This window comes from Galleria mellonella, unplaced genomic scaffold, assembly GCF_026898425.1.
Source record: "Galleria mellonella isolate WM207_F2 unplaced genomic scaffold, CSIRO_AGI_GalMel_v1 utg139, whole genome shotgun sequence".
Lineage (NCBI taxonomy): Eukaryota > Metazoa > Arthropoda > Insecta > Lepidoptera > Pyralidae > Galleria > Galleria mellonella.
This window is the reverse complement of record NW_026441995.1, coordinates 4,083,369-4,105,639: the sequence shown is the minus strand read 5'-3', so window position 1 is coordinate 4,105,639 and position 22,271 is coordinate 4,083,369. Positions and strand designations below refer to the sequence as shown.

Here is a 22,271-nt window from a genome sequence, read left to right as displayed (position 1 = left end):
ATATATTTTTTTAATACCACGGAGGTAGTAAACAGTCAGATGGTAAACGATCATTGATGATCACGAATTTACAAAAAAAAAAGTTTTATTACGTGCAAAATATTTTATTTTGTACTTTCGTCACAATTTCGTAATTTGCAGTTAAATTACAACATACTTCTGATTACAGACAAAATTGAGGAACTTTATAATAAAATATGTACTTAGGCGAGTTTCAACAAATGCAATTTCTGTAAAATTTCAGTGAACTTTCTTGGTTTCGAGCCTTCAGTGTAAAATTGATGCCTCTAGAAGAAGAATTAAAAAAATTCTTCCTTCTCTAATTCAGAGACATCGGCTTTTCTAGATCTCAAAGTTGAATAGTCCACCGAAGTTGAACAAGGATCGAATTTACTGAATATCATCCACTTAAATTTTTGGTACAATGGCACACTAACCTGATATACTTATAATACTATGTTATTGAAATACATATAAGAAAAACTTAATTAAAATATTATACCTTATCATTAATACACAAAAATGTCAATTAGATATGTACAGACTCACGTTTCTATTATAAAATAACATATTGAGATCTTTATTTGGACCCAGTTCATACATTTAATACATATTCCTTAATAAGCTTGTGCAATGAAATATTTAAATGTAGGTATAATATTAATAAGCACAAGAAAAAAATTTTTAACTGCAGAATGTTAAACTCAAAATAACCTTATCATTAATTATTTCTGAAGTTTCATTATTAAATAAATAAATAGTATAAAAAAAAAAATGTCTTGGCCCTTTTAAATTAAGTGTATTATTCGATTAATAATTAAAAAAAAAAGGCGAGCACAAAAGATCCTGGAAAGGTAAATACCTAAAAAATCTTTTTTTTTCAATAGATTTTAATCGGGTATTATTATTATAACACCCAATTAAATTGTTAGAGAAAAATAACATTAACCCCTCATTTTCATATTTCATGATGAAGTAAGAATAAAATGAGGAGACAGAACATGTCTTAGCACTCGAGTTTCTACTTATTCAGCATTATGCCAAGGGTGAAATTAATTCAAAACGCAAAGTAGGATAAGAGACAAACTAAGCTTCAGAAACAAACGGCCCAACGTTGAATGCTCTCAAAGAGTCTCGTGATTAAGATGAATGAGGTCAAAGATGGAGCTGATGGCTCATGAATAGCCTATTCACATATCGGTTATTCATATAATATTTTTTATACAAATTAGAATGGCAAAGCTGACAGCCCACCTCATGGAAAGTGGTAACCGTCGCCTATATACATGAACAGTGCCATGGACATAACAGAGTAGACAGCCATGCAAACAACTGCTTTATTGCAGAATCATAATTGGGACACAGGTACCGAGATTGTATGTGGTTGAAAAACCTACAAAGTGAGAGAATTCCGTTCCTTAACCATAAGAAAAAGACACAATACGCTTACGTAGAGTTTAGTTTCAATTAAAATATCAAAAAAATAATAAAAAATTGAAATAGGATCGAATCTGTAGCACCACGTTCTCTAAATATATATCTACAATAAAAATATCAATTTAATATTAGAACAAAATCTTTATTTTGATTTAACTAATTTTCTTAATAAATTTAAGTCCAAATTATTTGCAATTTCGATCATATTAAACCTTAGAGTTTTGCTCTAATACTAAATTTAAATTTTAGAAACATTAAAAATAAATTTTAAATTTAAATTTTAGGTTTAGAGTATGATGCCACAGATAGACTCCAACGAATACCTATTTAGTTGAAATGGTTTATTTTATAACATCTTAACTTTACGATAAGAGATTTAGTGAAAACAATCAAAATATAGTGTTCTATGAATATAATAAATGGAGATACAAAGTTACGTAATCAGATTCACGTGTTCCATTTAAACATAATTTCACAATAATTAACTGGTGAAATCTATATTAGAAAATCAAATATTTGATATAATATGACCTATAGACATATATAGTCACAATCTTTATACATTGATTTTATATACAATATAATGATATGTGCTAAACTTGAGTTACATACGAGATACTAATTGCATGCATCATGCACATGTAACCAGTTTTATGATATAAATTATTTTTTTTACACCTGATTGTAAGCGGTTACCGTAGCCTATGAATGCCTGCAATACCAGGGCCATCACGCGTGTATTGCCGACCCTGAACTAACCTTTTAATCCCTTTTTTAAAGAACTAAATAAATAAATTAATTGTAGTTGTATTTCGAAACTAGTTTCAATAACTAACAACATGACTCAGATACTTGAATTAATTTTCAGAGAGCTATGCGCACGCGCAACTTCCCAAACCAAACATGGTTCCTCTTTATGGGGGAGGCCTATGTTCAGCAGTGGACAGTTAACGGCTGATATGACGGTGACGATGTCACATGATACATTTATTTCACATCACGATTATGTAACTAAATACTTAATGGCATTAGTTTTATAAAAAGAAAAAGCGCTGTACAAGAAAATAATAATAAAATATATTAAAAATTATAAATACTTTATAATCTAAGTATTGAACGCAATGTGGATACTGTGTGTAGAGTGGATCTTAGAGATTTTTTTTATACAACTTAGAATGGCAAACAAGCTGACGGCCCACCTGATGGAAAGTGATAACCGTCGCCTATAAACATGAGCTGTACCATGGACATAACAGAGTATACTGTTTCGCCCATGATATCCCCCATGCGTTGCCATTCCTGAGGACTTAGGTGTTATTCCTCTGTACCCAGTAAATTCACGCCATATCTCATCCTTCAAACCGAAACACAGCCATGCAAACACAACTGCTTCACGGTAGAAACACGAATGGGACAGAGGTACCCAAGCAATCGACTTTTGTACAAAGTCTCCCTCTTCTGACTGAATAAACTGCGCGGGCTGCCAGAAGAAAACACTGCAGACTTCAATCCTGTCATAACCACGACGTGGTGCAATCCACGTCGAAATAACGACAATAAAAATAGACAGGTATATAGATACTATTTTCCTGTAACGCGTTGCGTTAAGTCCCGATTGTGAATTAAAAATACATATGTAAACAATGCGAACGATTAAAATTAACTAGAGATTTATATTTGACATAATTGTTTGAAACTGGTCACATCTCACTAATAACACAATGCTAATTTGCGCTTAATAACCGTAGTGATATAGCGCGTCAACTTTCGTATACTTCTGTTATAATATATACATATATGAATGTATGTATTTCCCATTATACACACTTTTACTCATTCGCTAAGGCGAGACGTATCTCCCACAAAGTTGACGAGCTATAGCAACTACGAAGGATGCATTTGATATGAGTATACAACTTACAGGTTAAATAACTTAGTTAAGTTCACCAAATATAGCAACCATAAAAATAACTTCAGCAATAAAAAAAAAGCTTGCATACACATTTATTTAAATAAATATTCTTCTTATTCTATTTTCAATTTTTAAAACAAAATTACAGCGTACTTTTTACAGTTTAGTAGTTAGGCAAAGACATAATTTTGGTACAGTTTTATTTTAATTTTTATATGGGTTCGCTTTTTACATATCTTCTTCTTGACTGGAATCTGTTTGTGGGTTGATGGTGACTGCCCGTTGCTCCCCGTTGTCCATAGACATTACCATTTGGTATGGTACTTTGATTTGAAGAGGTACACGTAGTTTCGTGTTGGAGGGAGCCTGGAATAGATAAATTAATGGTCAATTTTGAGGTATGTATGGCCCGCTTGAGTATATGTTTCCATGCTGATCAGGTGCCACTCACGAGGGCGATACGTCTGCTCAATAAAATAGTTGAGAGTTCACAACTTGACTTTTTGACTGTACTGCCAATGTTTATTTTTACAGTACATTTAGAATTTTTTTCCCCCATTAATATATTATTAATGTTGTATTTTTTGTTTTTGGTGAGTACATTAGTAAATCTGTAACGCTCACCAAAATATATGTATATATTATAAATAAATAAATATAGTACTTAGCCTTTGAACGCTACCACAAAAATGTTTGTATTACCCTTGGATATAACTCGAAACCATCCTAGTTATATCCTGGTGAATTTATCATCGATCAAAACAAAATATCAAATTTTACTCCCAAAAATTCCCAGTTTTATTAAAAAGGGGAAAGAATTTGAACCTTCTCCCGTTTTCCGCTTTTGTAATTCACAGATGTCTCCCATCTATTACCTTAGATTATAAAGGGTATAAATTGGCAATGTAAAAAAAATATAATAACCTATCGCTAATATTATCCTTATTAATATTAAAAATGTGAAAGTAAGTTTGTTCATTATATCTTGGTAATTTAATAGCTGAAAATCTACATTCATTATGAAATTTTACATACACAGTCACATGGTCGAAGTCGCGGGTAAAAACTAGTGCTTACATGTATTGTAATCTCGGGCTTGACTTGACTCTTCTTTGGCAGCATGCTGATAGGATACAGATCTGGCAAATCTCTCTTTGGTCTGGGCTTCGATTTGGTGTGAACTAACACGTGCTTCTGTAGGTGATCTTTGCGATAGAAACCTATAATAAGAAATATGTATTTATGTGTATGTATGTATTTTCATATATACATATACAATGTGTATAATCATAAAGATACTGTATCGTCCCAAATGGCGCTTCAATCGATCGATTATTCGATTCTTAATCGAATGTCCACACCTCGCGGATATGAAGCGATTACATTATTATTAAGTTGGAGGGCAGTTAGTGAACTCGTCTTTGCACTCGGCTTGAGATCACGTACCGTCGCGAATCAAGAGCACAACCGAACAGTGATCTAGGAGATCATCATATTAAAGATAAAATATTCTGTATTTAAAGATTTGTGTAGGCCTACCAATCAAGCATCTATAACAGCATCCAGTTAAAGGTGGAAAGCAGTGCGGCGCATGAGATTTCTTCAAGTAAGTGCACGTACCTTCTTAAATATTGTTATCGCTTCCATCCTCATTATCAGAAGTAAGGACAAACGTATTTCCACCGCTTAACGGTATCCCTACAGATACATTAATAAATAAGAAAGGAGATAATAATAAAGATAAAGAATAAAACAACAAAGTAGAAGTGAGACCCATAGACATTCATTTGTTCCCTTCAAACCTATTATTCTCATCTTTGTATACTATATAACACAATCGCTGTCGCTGTCTGTCCGTCCCTATGTATGCTTAAATCTTTAAAACTATGCAACGGATTGTAAAGCAGTTTTTTTTTTAATAAATAGAGTGATTCAAGAGAAAGGTTTATATGTATAATATATGTGTAATATTGTAGAGAAACACTGATCATTTTAAACGTTTCTATCGTGATGTGATGTGTGTACCCGTGCGAAGCCGGGGCGAGTCGCTAGTAGTATATATAGTATATCTTATATATATGTAAGTATATATATATTACTTATATATATTTGTCTATATATAATTTTGTTATGTATGTATATCAATTATTACTAGTAGCGCGCATTCGAGTATTCTGACACATTCTTAAAGTTGACTAGGAGAGAATGGTTTTAGCATTAAGTCCGCCTTGTACACATACAATGTACTAATGAATAAATAAAAAATAAATAATTCTCACGTTAGTTGTGGGAGGGTTGCCAAAAATATATTCGAATAAAATAAATATATTTTACGATATAATGCGACTCACAAAATAAATGCAAATGAGAGATATTTACTCTCACTGCGATATCTATTGTCGGTAAGGCCCTGACTTCATAGAACAAGAAATGGACGTGAGTCGTTAATGGCCAATGTTAGAAAATTCCATTAAAAAATGTATTATTATTAAATTCCGCATTTCTAGAGTGTTAGTTCTACCTGAATATTTATTATTATGGTATACCAAAGATTTGTATAGATGTCTCAACCTTTTATTTTAATACTTGGGTAAGGTACTTTACTCCGCAAAAACTGTTATTTTAACGCTCCGCCAACCGTATAGGACAATATCGCCCGCACCAAGTTTGGACCTGATGTATATCTTTGTCAGAAAAAAAGGAAAGGGCTCGAAACCCTCCGTTAAAAAGATTTCCCCGAATTTTTTTGGAATTTTTCCCTACCTTTAAGTCGGTCAAATTATCGTCTGGGACGATATCGTCCGTGACGGTTGACGGTGTGCAAAAAAACACACGGTTGGCGGAAGGTTAAAGACGTCATAATTTTAAAGGATCGTTAACTGTCCACTGTACTTTTAGCTGCTCATCCCTCGACCGCTGTTTCCTTTGTCGCCTCTTCCGACACCTAACGGAAACTAAGAAATGGCCTATTCTAAATTTAATATGTGACCAAAATAGCTTCAGAACTGACAAAGATATCGCATTACATAAATAGAAGAAAATACAGATGAATTTGGAATCTCATACTTTTAAATGGAGTCTACTTGAGGAGCAAATTTTTGACTGTCCAAAAAAAGAATAATATTATTATTATAATTAGAGTATTATGTATAAGTTATGTATGTTTGTTACACCATAATTCCTAAATGCGTGAACAGATTTTGATGTATGGAGTATAATTACAATTCTAACATTATCGCAAGTGACACTGGCTACAATTTTTGTTAAAAATATTTATTTATTTATTTACACTTTATTGCTCCAAGTAAAAAGAGAAATAACAAATACAGTAAATATTAATGAGAAGTGATACAAAAGTCGGTCTTATTGCTAAGCGATCTCTTCCAGACAACCTTTGGGGAGAGGTCGTTGAGAAAAAGACAAAATACTTTGTTTTTGATAGGACAATCATCATTATATCAGCTGTCCGCTGCTGAATATAGGCCTCCTTTTATTGGAAGGTTCTGCCAGTAGTTGCAACGCTTGGCAGGCGGGTTGGCAACCGCAGTTAGACTTTGGTGATGTTTAAAGAGGGACGCTTCTGCCAATCCCTCGATCATTAAGTTCTTTTAGCCGCCTCCCACGGGAAAAAAACGGATGGATTATTCCATGCTGGGGCCACACGGAAATAGTACTTTCTTTAACTTGTGAAGTAAAATGTACTTGATTAAAGTAACCCATCTAGATACTATGAATCTGGACAATGAAGGGATGAATGAATGGCTTCTTTCTTTCTCATCACAAAAGATAGTAAAAACTAAGAGTTTGAGGTTCAATTGAGGCTTGTCGTACTAACTTAGGATCCAATTCTCCCCTCAACAGAATGTTATCATCGTATAATAAAGCCGTAAACGTTGACCATGATATCGACATCTTTGGTAATTCTTTAGTGCAGTTTACTAGACTTAATAATATGGATTGGTAGTTAGGTCTTTTCTAATTATATAATTGTTAGTTAGTGTACATTGACGCTTGTCTGTGAGAGCTGTATACACCTTTAATTGATATGTTCATATATAAGCTTGGTAGTGAGGAGTAAGATTTTTTTGTTCAAACTTAGATTTAAGCATTTTGTAATAGTAGTTTTTCTCTTTTACTTACTAATAACATTGTATATTGTCTACTTAATTATTGTGAGCATATTGTTGGTGTGTCTTTATAAATAAATAAATAAATTAATTAATTACATATATGATACCAGTTTTGTTAGGCACTGGTGCCTGCAGTAGGTTTTGAGAAGACCTATGTTAAAAGAATATAATAGAATTTTTTTTTTATACAATTTAGAATGGCAAACAAGCTGACGGCCCACCTGATGGAAAGTGGGTTTCGCCCATGATACCCCCCATGCGTTGCCATTCCTGAGGACTCAGGTGTTATTCCTCTGTACCCAGTAAATTCACGCCATATCCCACCCTTCAAATCGAAACACAGCCATGCAAACACAACTGCTTCACGGATATAGATACTTCATAGAATATACCTTTGCCACATTCCGGACAGAAGAACGACTTGACGCCGGTGTGTATATGCAGGTGTATCTTGTAGTGGTCCTTGCGCTTGAACGGCTTGCTGCAGTATTTGCACACGAAGACGCGCTGCGGCACCGGTAGCTGCTCCTCCTCTACCAGCATCGCAGACGACTCCTGATCGCCCTCATCCATTACCACCTGTACATAGAGGGAAAGGATTTATTAGTAATGCGGACTACCATTCCCATTGCTAGCAATATATCCTGTCAGGTAGACCTCCACGTGGTCTGGAAACCATCGTGCTGAATTCCTTGTCACGATGGGCTAACTGACCTGCCTTTTCATCTCACCTATCATCATTCACTGGTGCCCTGCAAGCGTATACCATTAGCGTAGGCGGAGTTACCACTCCACTGTCATCCCTTAAAAAAAACACTGTTCATTGGAAATTTATTATACACACTGTTTCTCGCAGCTTTGTCCGTGTGAATAAGGATATAAAGTTCTATTTATTATATGATATACTAGTGACCTGCCTCGGCTTCGCACGGGTGCACATTACATCACATCACGATAGAAACCTTTAAAATTATCAGTGTTTCTCTACAATATTACGCATGTATTATGCATATAAACCTTCCTATTGAATCACTCTATAATTCCCATCTATAATTATTTATTTTTGCAACAGTGACAGCGGAAACAATGAGGGGCGTAAATACATCTGGAGGGGTCTTATTATTGCTTACCATTTACTGTAGAGACTATGGGCGTGTGAGGCTCAGATGCAAAACATTTCTAGCGGACGATCGCAGCGCGCCTCATCGAGGTGACCCAAGAGGTGGTAGCTACTTTGCGCAAAAGATATGTTAAGGGATCCAAAGAGGTAATGCTACCAGTATCTTGGGTACGTTGCCTCAATGTGGTGCGTTGGGAGACTATTTATAATTAAAAAAAAAATTAGAGAGTGTTTCTGTGATAATTTCAAGTAAACTCGGTCACCTATTAAGTTCTGTTAACATACTACTGTCTTTTTGTATTTTTTATTTTTTGATTGGTGAAAATGGAATGGTAACCCCGCCTGCGCTAATGGGATACGCTGGCGGGGCACCAGTGAAGGGTGACAGATGAGAATGAAAACAGGCCAGTTAGCCCATCATGATGAATTCATCAGGAATTAACCACGACGGTTTCCAGAGGGAACCGCGATGAGGTCAACCTGGTTGGGTATATTGCTAGCAATGGGATTTTTAGTCTCCATTACTAACAATCCCTTTCCTCCCAGGAGTGTCTTTTCGTATTTGGCCACAGTAGAATATCAGTGTTTTGCTCTTTTGAGGCCAAAGCAATAAACTGACTATATTGTGTTACTGTGGTACACTTAAGAAAAAAATTCTTACCTCTTTTGTGTACTTTCTTTGTGTATATGATTTTTTTTTTTAGGTATATACCACTATCTAATGTTATTTATTTGTGCGCTGTAAGTGATGCAAATAAATTATATATCTATCCAGCTATTGTACTTACTTGTATGCAGTCCGAGGGGTATTTATTCTCTTTCTTGGCCTCTTGCGTTGTGTTTGCCGGCGTTGTGTCACCATTTTCACTGCCGTCCTGATTCACCACACACACATGGGTCTCAAACTGATGGTTGCTGACAAATCCTGTATTGAACGAAGTGCATGTTAACTTTAGATTATATAAATAGTGTCTCTATAGAAATGCTTCCACAAAAATAGAAATTTTGTCTGTTTGCATGTTTATTTTGGCATCACGTAAAAACTACTGTACCAAATTAGATGCTATTTCTATAGTTGTATTCCTGAAGGTTTAACTTTAATATATATATTTGTTCTAGTATTATGTATATATTTAATACATATGTATGTATTCGTTAATATATAACTATAATGAACAATTTTGTTTTTGAATTTGATAATAGGTACTTATAATTATTTTCCTTAATACTTTACGCTGTTATGCCAAACTTGCTTAATTAAACAATATTATCGTACCTACTTGTACAACTATTAATTCGTTACCCTTAAGTTATCTTAAAGAGATTGCTTACAGCAATAAGATCGCCTTATTACAGTAATATTATAATCTTATTTATAATATGGTATATAAAAATATATATAAATAATAAATGTATGAATTTATTGTCTTGCCTATTCCCTATATTGTATAATGCAAATAAAGTATACTCATTAATTATTAATTCATTAATAATATAAAATAAAGATATATTTATTTAACAAAGTATGTTTGTATTAGCACACAATTTATCTATGTTTTAATGTTTTAATATCTATGTTTTTTCATTGACACACCATCTAGAAAAGATTCATTTGTTTTCCCTACTTATGAAATCCACGTGTACGAAGTTAACACTGAAAGCTAGCTTTAACATTAAATTAAATAGTTTGGCGAGTTATTTAAATAGACACCAGATTATTACTTTTTATATTTCCTCCATTCAATAACGCACTGCCTAATTATTACATATACTGTACAAATACACTCAGGATATGAAATGAGCTCCCTGCCGAGGTTTTCCCAAGAGACGAGAGAGTATGCTTGTTTGCCACCTCAGTGGTATAAAAAAAAATTATATCTCTGTTTGCTCAATGGTTGGTAGAGAACATTGTCCGGTATTAAGTCCACTATACGTACATAGTTTCGCTGTGCATTAAAGTTTAAACAAATAAATAGATAGATACAAACCTTCTTTACAGAGCGAGCACCATATAGTGGCCTGCTGTCGCTGGTGCACGTTCCCGTGCACTTTTAGATGCTGTTTCCGTTTGAACTTCCTGTGACATATATGACACTCGTGGGGCCGGTCTGCTTTCGTGGTCTGCGGGTTCATCGGCTTCTCTATTAACAGGTCCAAAGTGTTCTCTATCTGTAAACAAAAAAAAAGGTTCTTATAATAAACTTGACGGATGTCTGTATAAAAAGAGATTAAAGAAAAAATAATACCATAAAAAAGCCAAATGGAATGTAATGAGGTATAACAGCCCCATTGCTAGCAATACACCTTAACAGGTCGACATCCACGCGGTTCCCCCTGGAAACCATCATGGTCTATTCTTGTGGAATTCGTCACGATGTGCTAACTGACCTGTTTTCATTCTCACCTATTACTATCACTGGTGCTCCGCTAGCGTATACCGATAGAGCAGGCGAGGTTACCATTCCATTATCATCCATAAAAACCCCTATATATGTGTGTGTATATATATATATATATATATATATATATATATATATATATATATATATATATATATATATATATATATATGTGCCATATTTTATTCAAACCTGTTTAGCAGTTTATTCGTGAAAAACTAACAAAAAGTAGTAGTACCGCATTCGAGTATTCTGACACTTCCCTATGGTTGACTGCTTTGAGAGAATGCTTTTAGCATTAAGTTCGCCATGTATACATATTTATACTAATGAATAAATAAATAAAAAAAAAAACATCCATCCATCTTTAAAAACTTTAGCACTTATACAATATTAATAGGTATAAATAATTCCATGTTAAGACCTGACAAGTCATAATGATAAGGTGCATACACACAGTACTAGACAATTATGGTTAATTTTAAACAGACGGTTATTAACTCACGAGTAAGTCGGCGTCCCCTCGTCCAGCGTGCGTTGGGGAGCCGCTACCGTTCCCAGCGCTGTACTGTTGCATGTGCGTCTTCATATGGTTGAACAGTTTCTCCGTGTTGTAGAATACTGGAATGAAAATGTTTAATTTGTTACAAGCGCTTGTCGAATCAGTTTTAGTAACATTTTTTAAACAATTTAGTGTCGGTTGACTGAGAGAATTCTTTCAGAGATATATTCACCTTTGCTCAGATTATTTCTAATAATTCATGTTATTAATATATTTCTGAATGCAATAAAGATTATATATAAAAATCTTGTATCACGATGTTTGTGGTCAAACTCCTAAGAAAAGGCTCGACTTATTTATATGAAATCTTTTATGTAATTTAAATAGGTATGAGAATAAGTCGTAAAGTACATTTCATATCACTAGGTGATTAGGATATTCCTATTTAGAAAAAAAAATTTATATAGCAAAGCAACGTTTGCTGGGTCAGCTAATATATAGACAGAATATTTGTAAATAAAAAAATCAATAATTTAAGAATTAGTACAGTCAATGAAGATCCTCCGATTTCGTTGAATCTCCATCGATTTTCATGAAAATTGGTGAGTAGGTGGGGGATACCTTAAGAAACAAAAGTGACATAGTGGCAACTTGCGCTTTTGCCCTGGGGATGCATGCCAACCCTTCTCGGGGGTGAAAATTATTTTAATAAAAATAACCCCAGGAATCGATAGAGAGACAAATTCTAAGCAAAATTTGTTATATAAAGTGTTTGAAATGAATCAATACTTTCTGAGTCATTAAAGATCACAAAGATTGTGATTTTTCGTGATAAAAATACATGTTTTAAAGCGGTTTTTCATAAATAACTAAAAAACTATAAGTTTTTACAAAAAATGTATCATTACCAAAATTTAAGCTAATAAAAAAACAAACAAATCTCTACTTTAAAAAATATATAATAGAATACCTACAGTGATACCTCTTATTTACGTGATATTTTTAATTGAATGATAATGGAATGGTAACCCCGCCTACGCGATCAGCATTTACTGGTGGGGCACCAGTGAAGGATGATAGGTAAGGATGAAGCAGGTCAATTAGTCCATCGTGACAAATTCAACAATAAATCAATCATGATGGTTTCCAGGGGGAACAGCGAGGGGGTCGACTTGATAGGGTTTATTACTAGCAATGAAATTGCTAACCCCCATTACTAACAATCCCTTCTCCCCTCCATTGCATTTACATGACAGGTAGGACTGAGGGATAACTGCGTAAGTCGAATTCGCATAAATCAAGGTATAATTGCTTACGCATTTCCGTGAGCTCCTGGCTCCTTGCTGCGCATCCATTTTGTGGGACACTTCGAATATGCACATTAGCTTGACAATAGTGTGGCAGAAGTAATCTAGAGTTGTGTAGCGTTCAAACAATCTAATTGATAAGATTTGAAAATCGCGTAACTCCGAGTTTGTGTAAATCAGGGATAGCGTAAGTCGATGCATTACTGTTCTTAACCCTTTACTTAACTGGTAGAAGCAATTTTGTGTCTCGGAAAATTAAAAACTCGATTTTTGGGTTTATTGTGGGTACTTTAATAACTTTTATTAAAGAAAAAAAAATATTCATATTTAGTGGAAGAAAAAAACATGGTGGCAATATCCTTGCCAACACCAGTATGGTATTGGTGCTACAAAGTGGAAAAAAATCATAAAAATGTTGGTGGCACACACATTGCCACCACCAGTAAAAGGGTTAAATCAAAGTATGCTCTAAGAATTTTGATTTCACTCCATATAGATACGAACAGCACCACCTATCACAAAATGTATGAACCTCACAAGTTGCTATTCTTGCGGGCAAACGCAATTTGCCTGTATACCCTGTAATTTCACTGCCGTGTGTTTTTCAAACGGCTTCAAAAAGGTTTTCAAATCGGGTATTCCTAACATTTTCTATCACATTTGTAAATTAATTTTAAAATTTTGAGTATCCCTTTTGTACTTCCTAGCAATGAAAATAATTATTTACATTGCAATATATTGTTGGCCAACAAAATGTAAAACAATTTCAAATTTCTAATCATTAGTAAATAACATTAGTAGTTATTGAAATATAGTAATGCGACAAACGGACAGACGGACGGACAGACAAAGTCGCACTATAAGAGTTCCTTTATCTCTCTTGATACGTTTCCTTAAGAGAGGTTACAAATAACTTTTTTTAATTTCGATACGTAATTCGATTTGACCGACATATGATGCAATATCATGATGATCGAGAGCTTTTTTTTTAATGGACAACAAAGAAATAGTGTAACCTCGCCTGCGCCATCGGTATACGCTGGCGGGGCTAGATGAGAACGAAAGTAGGTCAGTTGGTCCATCGTACTGAATTCTTTAAGAATTAACCACTATAGTTTTAAAGGGGAGACCGCGTGGAGGTCTGCCTGACATACAGCAATAGTTAGCTAAAGTAACTAATAGGCTCACTGATCATACACTTTATAGAAATAAATAGGAATAAACCTACAATTTTTAAGTTTTAAAAATCCTATTTACATAAATTACGTGATACCTAACACACACAATAATTAAAGATTGTGGTAACGGTTGTTTTGGTCTAACAATTAAATTACTGAACCGATTGATAAAATTTATATGGGACCAATCTGTAAGTATATCCTCTCAGATAAAAAAAAAGAATGTTACAAATCGGCGTAGAACTGACGGAGTTATGAGGCGACAAAAATAAAAAAAATACAACCGAATTCAAAACCTTTTTTTTTTTTCGAAGTCGTTTGGAAGCACGTTGCTATTGGGACTGTATGTTTATTGCAATATTCTAAACAAAATATGTAACGAACATAACTCCACCTCACACCGATTTATTATCGAAGACTATTTTGGCAATCCGGGGCTGTTTTGGGGTGGGCTCAGAATCTAATTCCTTTCCCACCACCCCTATGAGGTAGCAGACAGTCTACGCTATGTACCAAAATACGCCCATAATACAGCCGTGTTGCTATGTAAATTCGACTATTATAACACGCACAAAACTTAAGAGAATTAAAATATAAATACTGGGATGTTTACAATTCAACAGTATTCGTGTAAAAGTTTTTAAATCACCATAAAAAATAACATACTAACGCGTCAATTAATCAATATTTTTGTCAAGTTATATTTTGAATGAAAAGATTTAGTCCAAAATTCTACATTAGTTTTGGTAAGAGGTTGTCTCAAAATTTTAAAATAGGAATACAAAAATTAGGTAGGGACATATGAAGAAAAACAAAACACTTCAAGAAAAAATAATAGCAGAAAGGCAAAATCTTGAAAGATTTCGTTGGTTAGTCCAAGATTTGGTCTCTCTGCGTACCAAATTACATTGAAACTCGTTCAGCAGTTTAAAAGCTCGTTTGAATAGCATTATTTTTACAAACTTTCCTATTTTACCATCCATTCATGTGAAAATTTGTAAATAACATTTGGAAATTTATAAAAGTTTGGCTAGGCAGATTTGAAAGAAATTTGGTACATAGATAAGTTACATTTTACATTAACAGATAGGCCATTCTTTATTCGAATCAACGCGGGTAAAGCCAGTAGTTAGAGATTGGTAATATATTTGATATGTAACTATATATTGAGTTCTGATAAATATTGATTAGTACCATTTGCGATATCGCCCATACCGGATAATTCGAACGGTTTCTTCTGTTCGATATTATATACTAAATAACTGATATCTAATATATCTGTTATTGAGCCCATATATGTATAAATTTTGTCAATACAACATATAGATATTCCTATATATTACTCACCCTTATATATATATCTATATCAAAATACTAATCAAAATGTATTATATTAACAAAATAATTATTACTATATTAATATCAAAACGCCGCCGCCCCCATTTAGGCCTTGCCGTCCCCCATTTGCCCCTGGACCCGCTACCGCCTCCTTAAAAAGCTTCAGCGCCCACTGGGAGTACCTCCCCCCATAGAAACTTGTAAACTAGACGATGCCTATGACTCCGCTTGTGAATTTGATGTAACTAGAGTTTAATCATGGTTCGAACTCGAGGTCATTATCTACTTGTTTAAAGTAATCAAAAGAACTTATTTTTTATCGCTTGCCCATAGAACACGTATAAACAGAACAATGCGTCCCGAATTGTCATGTAAACGTTCGGGGCATGATACAAGAAACGGATCACTGTTGCCATACGCTGCTGTATTTTTTGACAACGCCAACATTTATTAAGTATATCATGATTTTAGTCCGGATAGCAGAGAGATATGGGTTTAAATCCCTTCAGATCTAGTAGTCAGAAGGTACTTTTTCATTCTATTAAATTTTATTTTTACTATTAAAAAATATTTTTAACACGTAAACCTAATGTGAACCACATTAGGTTTACGTGTTAAAAATATTTTTAAATACATCTTAATATCGTTACAAAACTTTGACTTCTCTTACGTCATACAATACGTGAAAAGCCTACGATATGTAGAAAACGGGAATGGACAATGAAATATTTCATAAATGCATTACATTCACAGTATTTGAATTTGGAACGTGAAATTGTGTATCTTTAAGTAGATTTTCTAACGCAACTAGCACATTTTTAGTCCATAAAGAAAAAGGCACATTCAGACGTAATCAAACTAATATGGCACCTAATACAGAATAACATCGGGTGAAAATCGCGACGTTATCGCACTACCAAGTGAAATAAAAGAAAAAACAGGGTACGGAGACATAACATGAGAATTTCTAACTGAAAACATCTTACTTTTGAAAATAGAACTACGAAGCATATTGCTTTGAAATTAATTTTGTAACGTTTTGTTTAGACGACGTCAATTAATAATAACTAGTAGGACTTCAAACGTATTGTATCGGGGCAGAAAGGGCGCGCCCCACCCATCGAGGGACCAGCTCAGGTATACAGCCCTTTGGGCACACCGAGCCCGAGCTCCCCTCCAAAAGATAACGGTTGCCTACCTACCTACCTGCTTATATGTAATGTAGGTTAGTGGTATTTTATACTATATTAGATACATATAACTATTTATATTAGCTATTTGCCCGGTACTTTGTACATGTGGATTTCATAAATAGGAAAACCAATGAATTACACCACTTTTAGATGTTGTATTAAAATTAAACACATTTACAACTAGCGGCTCGTCTCGGCGTCGCACGGGTGGACATTTTTAACATTTCCCTTCACTGTTCTGCTCCTATTGATCGTAGCGTGATGAAAAGTATACTATAACCTGCCCAGGAGTATGAAGAATAATTGTACCAAGTTTCGATAAAATCCGTCGATTAGTTTTTGTTTCTATAACGAACATACAGACACACAGACAAAAACTTTACTGATTGCATTTTTGGCATCAGTATGGATCACTAATCACCCCTGATAGTTATTTTGGAAATATATTTCATGTACAGAATTGACTTCTCTACAAATTTATTATAAGTATAGATATAGATTATATTTTAATATAAATCTTCAGAAACAGAACTGTGAAAACCATATCCAAATTGGTGTAATAATTTTTGCGTGAACTGGAACAACAAAAAAATTGTTTTGACTTTTAATGCTGTTATAGACTTCTCATATATTTTTTTCACAGTTACAGTTTATATTAATTTATATAAATTTAAATTAGTAGTAAGAATACAAATTTATGACACTAGTAAAACATATATTTTAGTCATAAATACGATGTAGAAACGATAAATACATTTTGAATTTACCAGTAAACGACATTACATTCAAATATTTTTTTTTATAAATCCTTAGAATTAACCCTTAAATACCTGAAGTTTTAAATTTGATACCGGGGTTATAAATCGCATTGGGCGCCTACAATCGATTTTATTGTAATATTTGGCTGTTTACATGTTACCAAATGTTTTTTTTTTTTTTAAATAAATATATAAAAATATCGTTTTGATTTTTTACTATTTTTCCCCATTAGTAAACAAAATAAAGGGTACACATATATTTTTTAATTCGATTTAAAAAATCAGGCTTTTAAGGGTTAATTTAGTGACTAAATCTTTTATTTAAAGTAGGTACATTTTATTTCACTACAATCAGCTTTATGCTCCCAAAAATTTGTAGTATTAATCGATACATAATTCATATGGGACTAACACGAGAATATATGGTATGAATTCCAATTAAGAGACATCAAAATCCGTTCAGAACTGTCAAAGATATCCGTGTCATCCTTACTAATGTGAAAGTAAATTTGTTTCTTACCTCTTAACGCTTTAACGGCTTAATCAATCACCATGAATATACAAATAAATAAAAAAATTTTATTATTGTACGACATGGAACGAAGAAAGACTATTTTTTATCCTAGTTAAAGAACATATTCCGATCACACGAACAAAGTCGCAGGACGCGCTAATATACAAATAAACCGTTCAAATACTAGAGGCAAAACGAACGGCAGAAGCTAGCTTCATTGTAAACATAAATATTTTACTCTACACTACAGCACTGACCTAGTGGCAAACCGGTAGAAACGCAACCCAATCGACCCTCCTCAACCGTCCCCCTTCCATTTTTTGTGTTACATACGTGACAGTAACCCCTTATAAATATAAAAAAAAAAAAAATCTCCCACCGAGAACGTCGCTGGGAAGTGCTAACAGAATTTAATCAGACGTGTAATTGAATGCTTTAAAATTTGAGTGATAGTATACTTTCATATTTTTCACATAGATTACACAAAACACATTCACACATACTCACGAACACTCCCACATTCGTTTATTCAACTTCGCTTCTCTTAAGGGCATATATTACTAGTGTTTTATAATTACTTGTGTATTTATATTATTGATTTTATTAACGTTACAATTTTTCGGGATGGACTGATCACCAATAATCACTAGTTCAATTTTATATTCCTTTTTTATATTAATACCCGCTTATTATGTACTTTTTATTATAACACATTGTGATTTGTTAATCTTTGTCGGGTGGCTACGATACAAGTTCGCCTAGTACCTAGTGTGGGGCCCATTGTATCTTGTGTTTGTAACTTTGTGTTTTTTGTCAAATAATAAATAATAAAAAAAAAGTACAGTAAACAGATGGCTCTCAATTCTTCACTAATAATATTATAAATGTGAAAGTCAGTTTGTTTGTTTGTTTGTTGTCTCGTACAACCAATCACTAATATGACATTTGGTATAAATGTACTATATAGGATGGAGAGATAGATATAGACTATTTTTTATCCCTGCCACGCTGACAAAATGGTGAGTAAAAAGCTAGCGCCATTAATAGTTTAGAATGTAAATAATAATGAGGCCAATTTTATGGGGCTATTTCTTTAAACTTATCGATTACTCTAATATTTTAATTTAATAGTTTCGCCAAATTACTGTTTAATTAATCATCATAAACTAAATAATAATTTTAACTTAAATATATTAAAAACTAGCGACCCGCCCCCGCTTCGCACAGGTGCAATATTTCTTTGTGTAACTTTTAAACGGTTGAACACATTTTAGTAAGGCTGGTTACTTTGGCGTGTGTAAAAGTACTACACTAATATTCTATAAGATTTTAAAATGATTTCGTATTATTTTCTGACCAACTTCATCAATTGATATGCTGTAAAAAGTAAACTTTATCTCCATGAAATTTCCATTTTGATTTAGCTATTCTTACACGAATTAATTACATAACAGTACATTTTTATAAGAATTTTTAAAGTATACGTCAAATCTGTATCCAAACATAATATTGTAATTTTTTTTTAACATATATACCTTTTTTGGCTGAGATATTAAACTTAGATATATGGTGTCGCTAACTTTTTTGTAAAGCTAAAGGTAATGAATATTTTTGCTATAGATTTTATTCCTTTATTTGAAACCGTTCAGGCAGTGCACGACATATTATAGAATTTTTTCGACTTCAATTACATTTATTGTGTTTAATTATTGAAAATATAAAAAATTGCCTACAACACTTGGGGGTAATACAGCTTTCCAATAGTGAAAGAATATTTAAAATCTGATGAGTAATATAGGAGATCACCGCGAACATCCAACTTCACAAATTTGCCTTTTTATAATTTAGTACCTATAGACATAGTTTATATTAATCCTTAGAATAAAAATTTCGCTGTGATAACAAAATTAAATTTTAACTTTTGACATAGATTTAGAAAATTGGCGCTTCAGAATAGGCCTCATTGTGCAATAATTGGTATCTTGTCAGTTCCGAATAGATTTTGATGATTACAATCGACAGATTAGACACTGGTGTTGGATCCTATCCTATACTAATTTCATTAAAATATTGTTGACCCAGATATTGAGAAAGCCAAATAATTAATGAATGGCTGTCCTTCTTGGAATCACTCTTGATAATAATACTCAATGTGGTCCTGGCAATTAAAACCTTACCACCAAATTAAATTCGGCGGCGGTGCTGTACGCAGGCTTAAACACTATAAATAGATAATTTATTTGCATTCCATACAGCACACAAATAACAACAAACATTGATAATTAGGGCCAGTAAAATGAGATAAAAGAAAACATATACAAAAAAAAAAGCAAAATGCATAACAGAAGTAATAATTTTCCCCTTCATACGTGTGCCATAGTAACACAAAATGGTCACAATTAAGTTTTTTGCTTTGCCCTCAAAACAGCAAAACACTAATAATCTGTTGTGGCCAAAAGCCAGCCGCGATCTCAATAATCTTCAATCATCATCATAATATCAGCCGTTAACTGTCTACTGATGAACATAAGCCTCCCCCCATAAGGCCGGGTGGTGGGGTGGGGGGGTTCTTAGCAGTAGTTGCCACGCTTAACAGGCGAGTTGGTAACCGCGGTTAGGATTTGGTGATGTTATAAGAAGAACGCTGCAGCCCAGCCCTCGATCATTAAGTTCCCTTAGTCGCCTCTTACGACACCCACGGGAAAGGAAGGGGTGGCTCATTCTACACCGGGCTTATACGGCTAAGTAATAATCATAATACTAGATACAAATACAAACTTGCTGTATCGTTTAGAAAGAGTTAATAGGTCTTTTATAGAAATTGGTATTAAATGATATAATACCGAATAATAATACCGAAGGACATTTTGGATCTTTTAATAAATTAAGAAATATTTTTTGAACAAAGTGCGTTGTGTTAGTAGATCATGCACGAGCTTTTTAATGACCATGTAATTTTAGATATAGTAGGTACATTTAAATAAATACTCTTAATAGAGATTTAAAAGAGTAACAGTTGAGTTCTTCTCAGCAATTTCCTAATACAACAAGAGATTCATATAAAAAATATGATTTATAAGTGCTTGTAAACTATATTATTTGAATAAAGATGATTTTAATTTAATTATTTTATTCTAATATACTAACATTACATGTAATGTATAAACATTATGTTATGTATAAACGGTATTAAAAATATTCAATTCCTTTGTACTTTTTTTCGACTTAGAATGGCAAACAAGCTGACGGCCCACCCGATGGAAATTGGTAACCGTCGCCTATAGACATGAGCAGTAACATGGGCACAACAGAGTATACTATTTCGCCTATGATACTCCCCATGTGTTGCCATTCCTGAGGACTTAGATGTTATTCCTCTGTACCCAGTAAATCCCCACCATTAAGAACCCTTGTATTAATTCTCCTCGATTTTTTATATTAATTTCCAAAAATCTTGTAAATTCACTGTCAAATACCATGCGTTGCCATTCCTGAGGACTCAGGTGTTATTCCTCTGTACCCTGTAAATTCACTGCCATATACCACCCTTCAAACCGAAACACAGCCATGTAAACACAACTGCTTCACGGTAGAAACACGAAAAGGACAGAGGTGACCAAGCAAACGACTTTTGTACAGTCTTTTATGTATTACCTTATAATTCCGTCAGTTACAAACCGATTTGGGTAGAAATTTTATTAAAATCATTTCAGTAGTTTAGTTTTTAAATCAATATAAGTAGTTTTGTGATTTTTGTAGAACACAATATGTATGTTACACGATTGACAACAAAGATTTCGAAATTTTATTTTACGAACGAGGTAATACTTCGAAGTTGTCACAATTGAGACGCTTTTTTTGTGGAGCAAAATTGTACATTATTTGATTCTTTTTAATTTTAAATACACGATTGACTAATACGTATTGTATAATACACCTTACAATAATAATAATAAAATAAATTATTTGATTAATATAATAAAAACAAAATATATGAGTAATTAATCAACGGGTCTTGATTAGACCAATATATGCCAAAAGTGTAATTTTTTTAAATTTTATCTGTCTATATGATCGCAAAAACTACTACACCAAATTGGATACGGTTTACATAATTGTATTTCTAAATGTCTATTTAAAAACTGGTGTATGTGTTATTTTGATACATCATCTAGAAGTGATCTTATTGGTAATCCTGTTTTAAAATCCACGCGTCTATAATAGCTGCTAAAAAGCTATAGCACTGTATACAAATTTATCAACGACTTTGTTTAAAGATTTCAAAGGAATAACTGTCGAGTGTCTTCCGATAGAATAACATTCCAAACCCAGCTTAGAATTATGCTTAATTCTTACGCTTATAAATGAAATCAACTTGAATGGAAATTATTATAAAAAGCGACCTATATGATATGCAAAATTATATTAATATGGTCCATATAAAATATCTTATAATAACACACATACGAATGTAATACCGTTA

General features: G+C 33.2%; 1 protein-coding gene across 4 annotated transcripts in view; it reads right to left on the bottom strand.

Moving 5' to 3' along the window:
- Window positions 1-75: 75 nt before the first annotated feature.
- LOC113513044 (zinc finger protein 585B-like) overlaps window positions 76-22,271 on the bottom strand; it is a 38,913-nt gene continuing 16,717 nt past the window's right edge. For all 4 annotated transcript variants that reach the window (XM_031909352.2, XM_031909354.2, XM_031909350.2 and 1 more), the window contains exons 7-12: window positions 11,504-11,619; window positions 10,588-10,768; window positions 9,388-9,524; window positions 7,872-8,058; window positions 4,427-4,569; window positions 76-3,715 (exon numbers count right to left, since the gene is read on the bottom strand). In XM_031909352.2, the coding sequence (XP_031765212.1) occupies window positions 3,578-3,715; window positions 4,427-4,569; window positions 7,872-8,058; window positions 9,388-9,524; window positions 10,588-10,768; window positions 11,504-11,619 (902 nt within the window). In that variant the 3' untranslated portion in view covers window positions 76-3,577. The remainder of the gene's footprint in view (window positions 3,716-4,426; window positions 4,570-7,871; window positions 8,059-9,387; window positions 9,525-10,587; window positions 10,769-11,503; window positions 11,620-22,271) is intronic.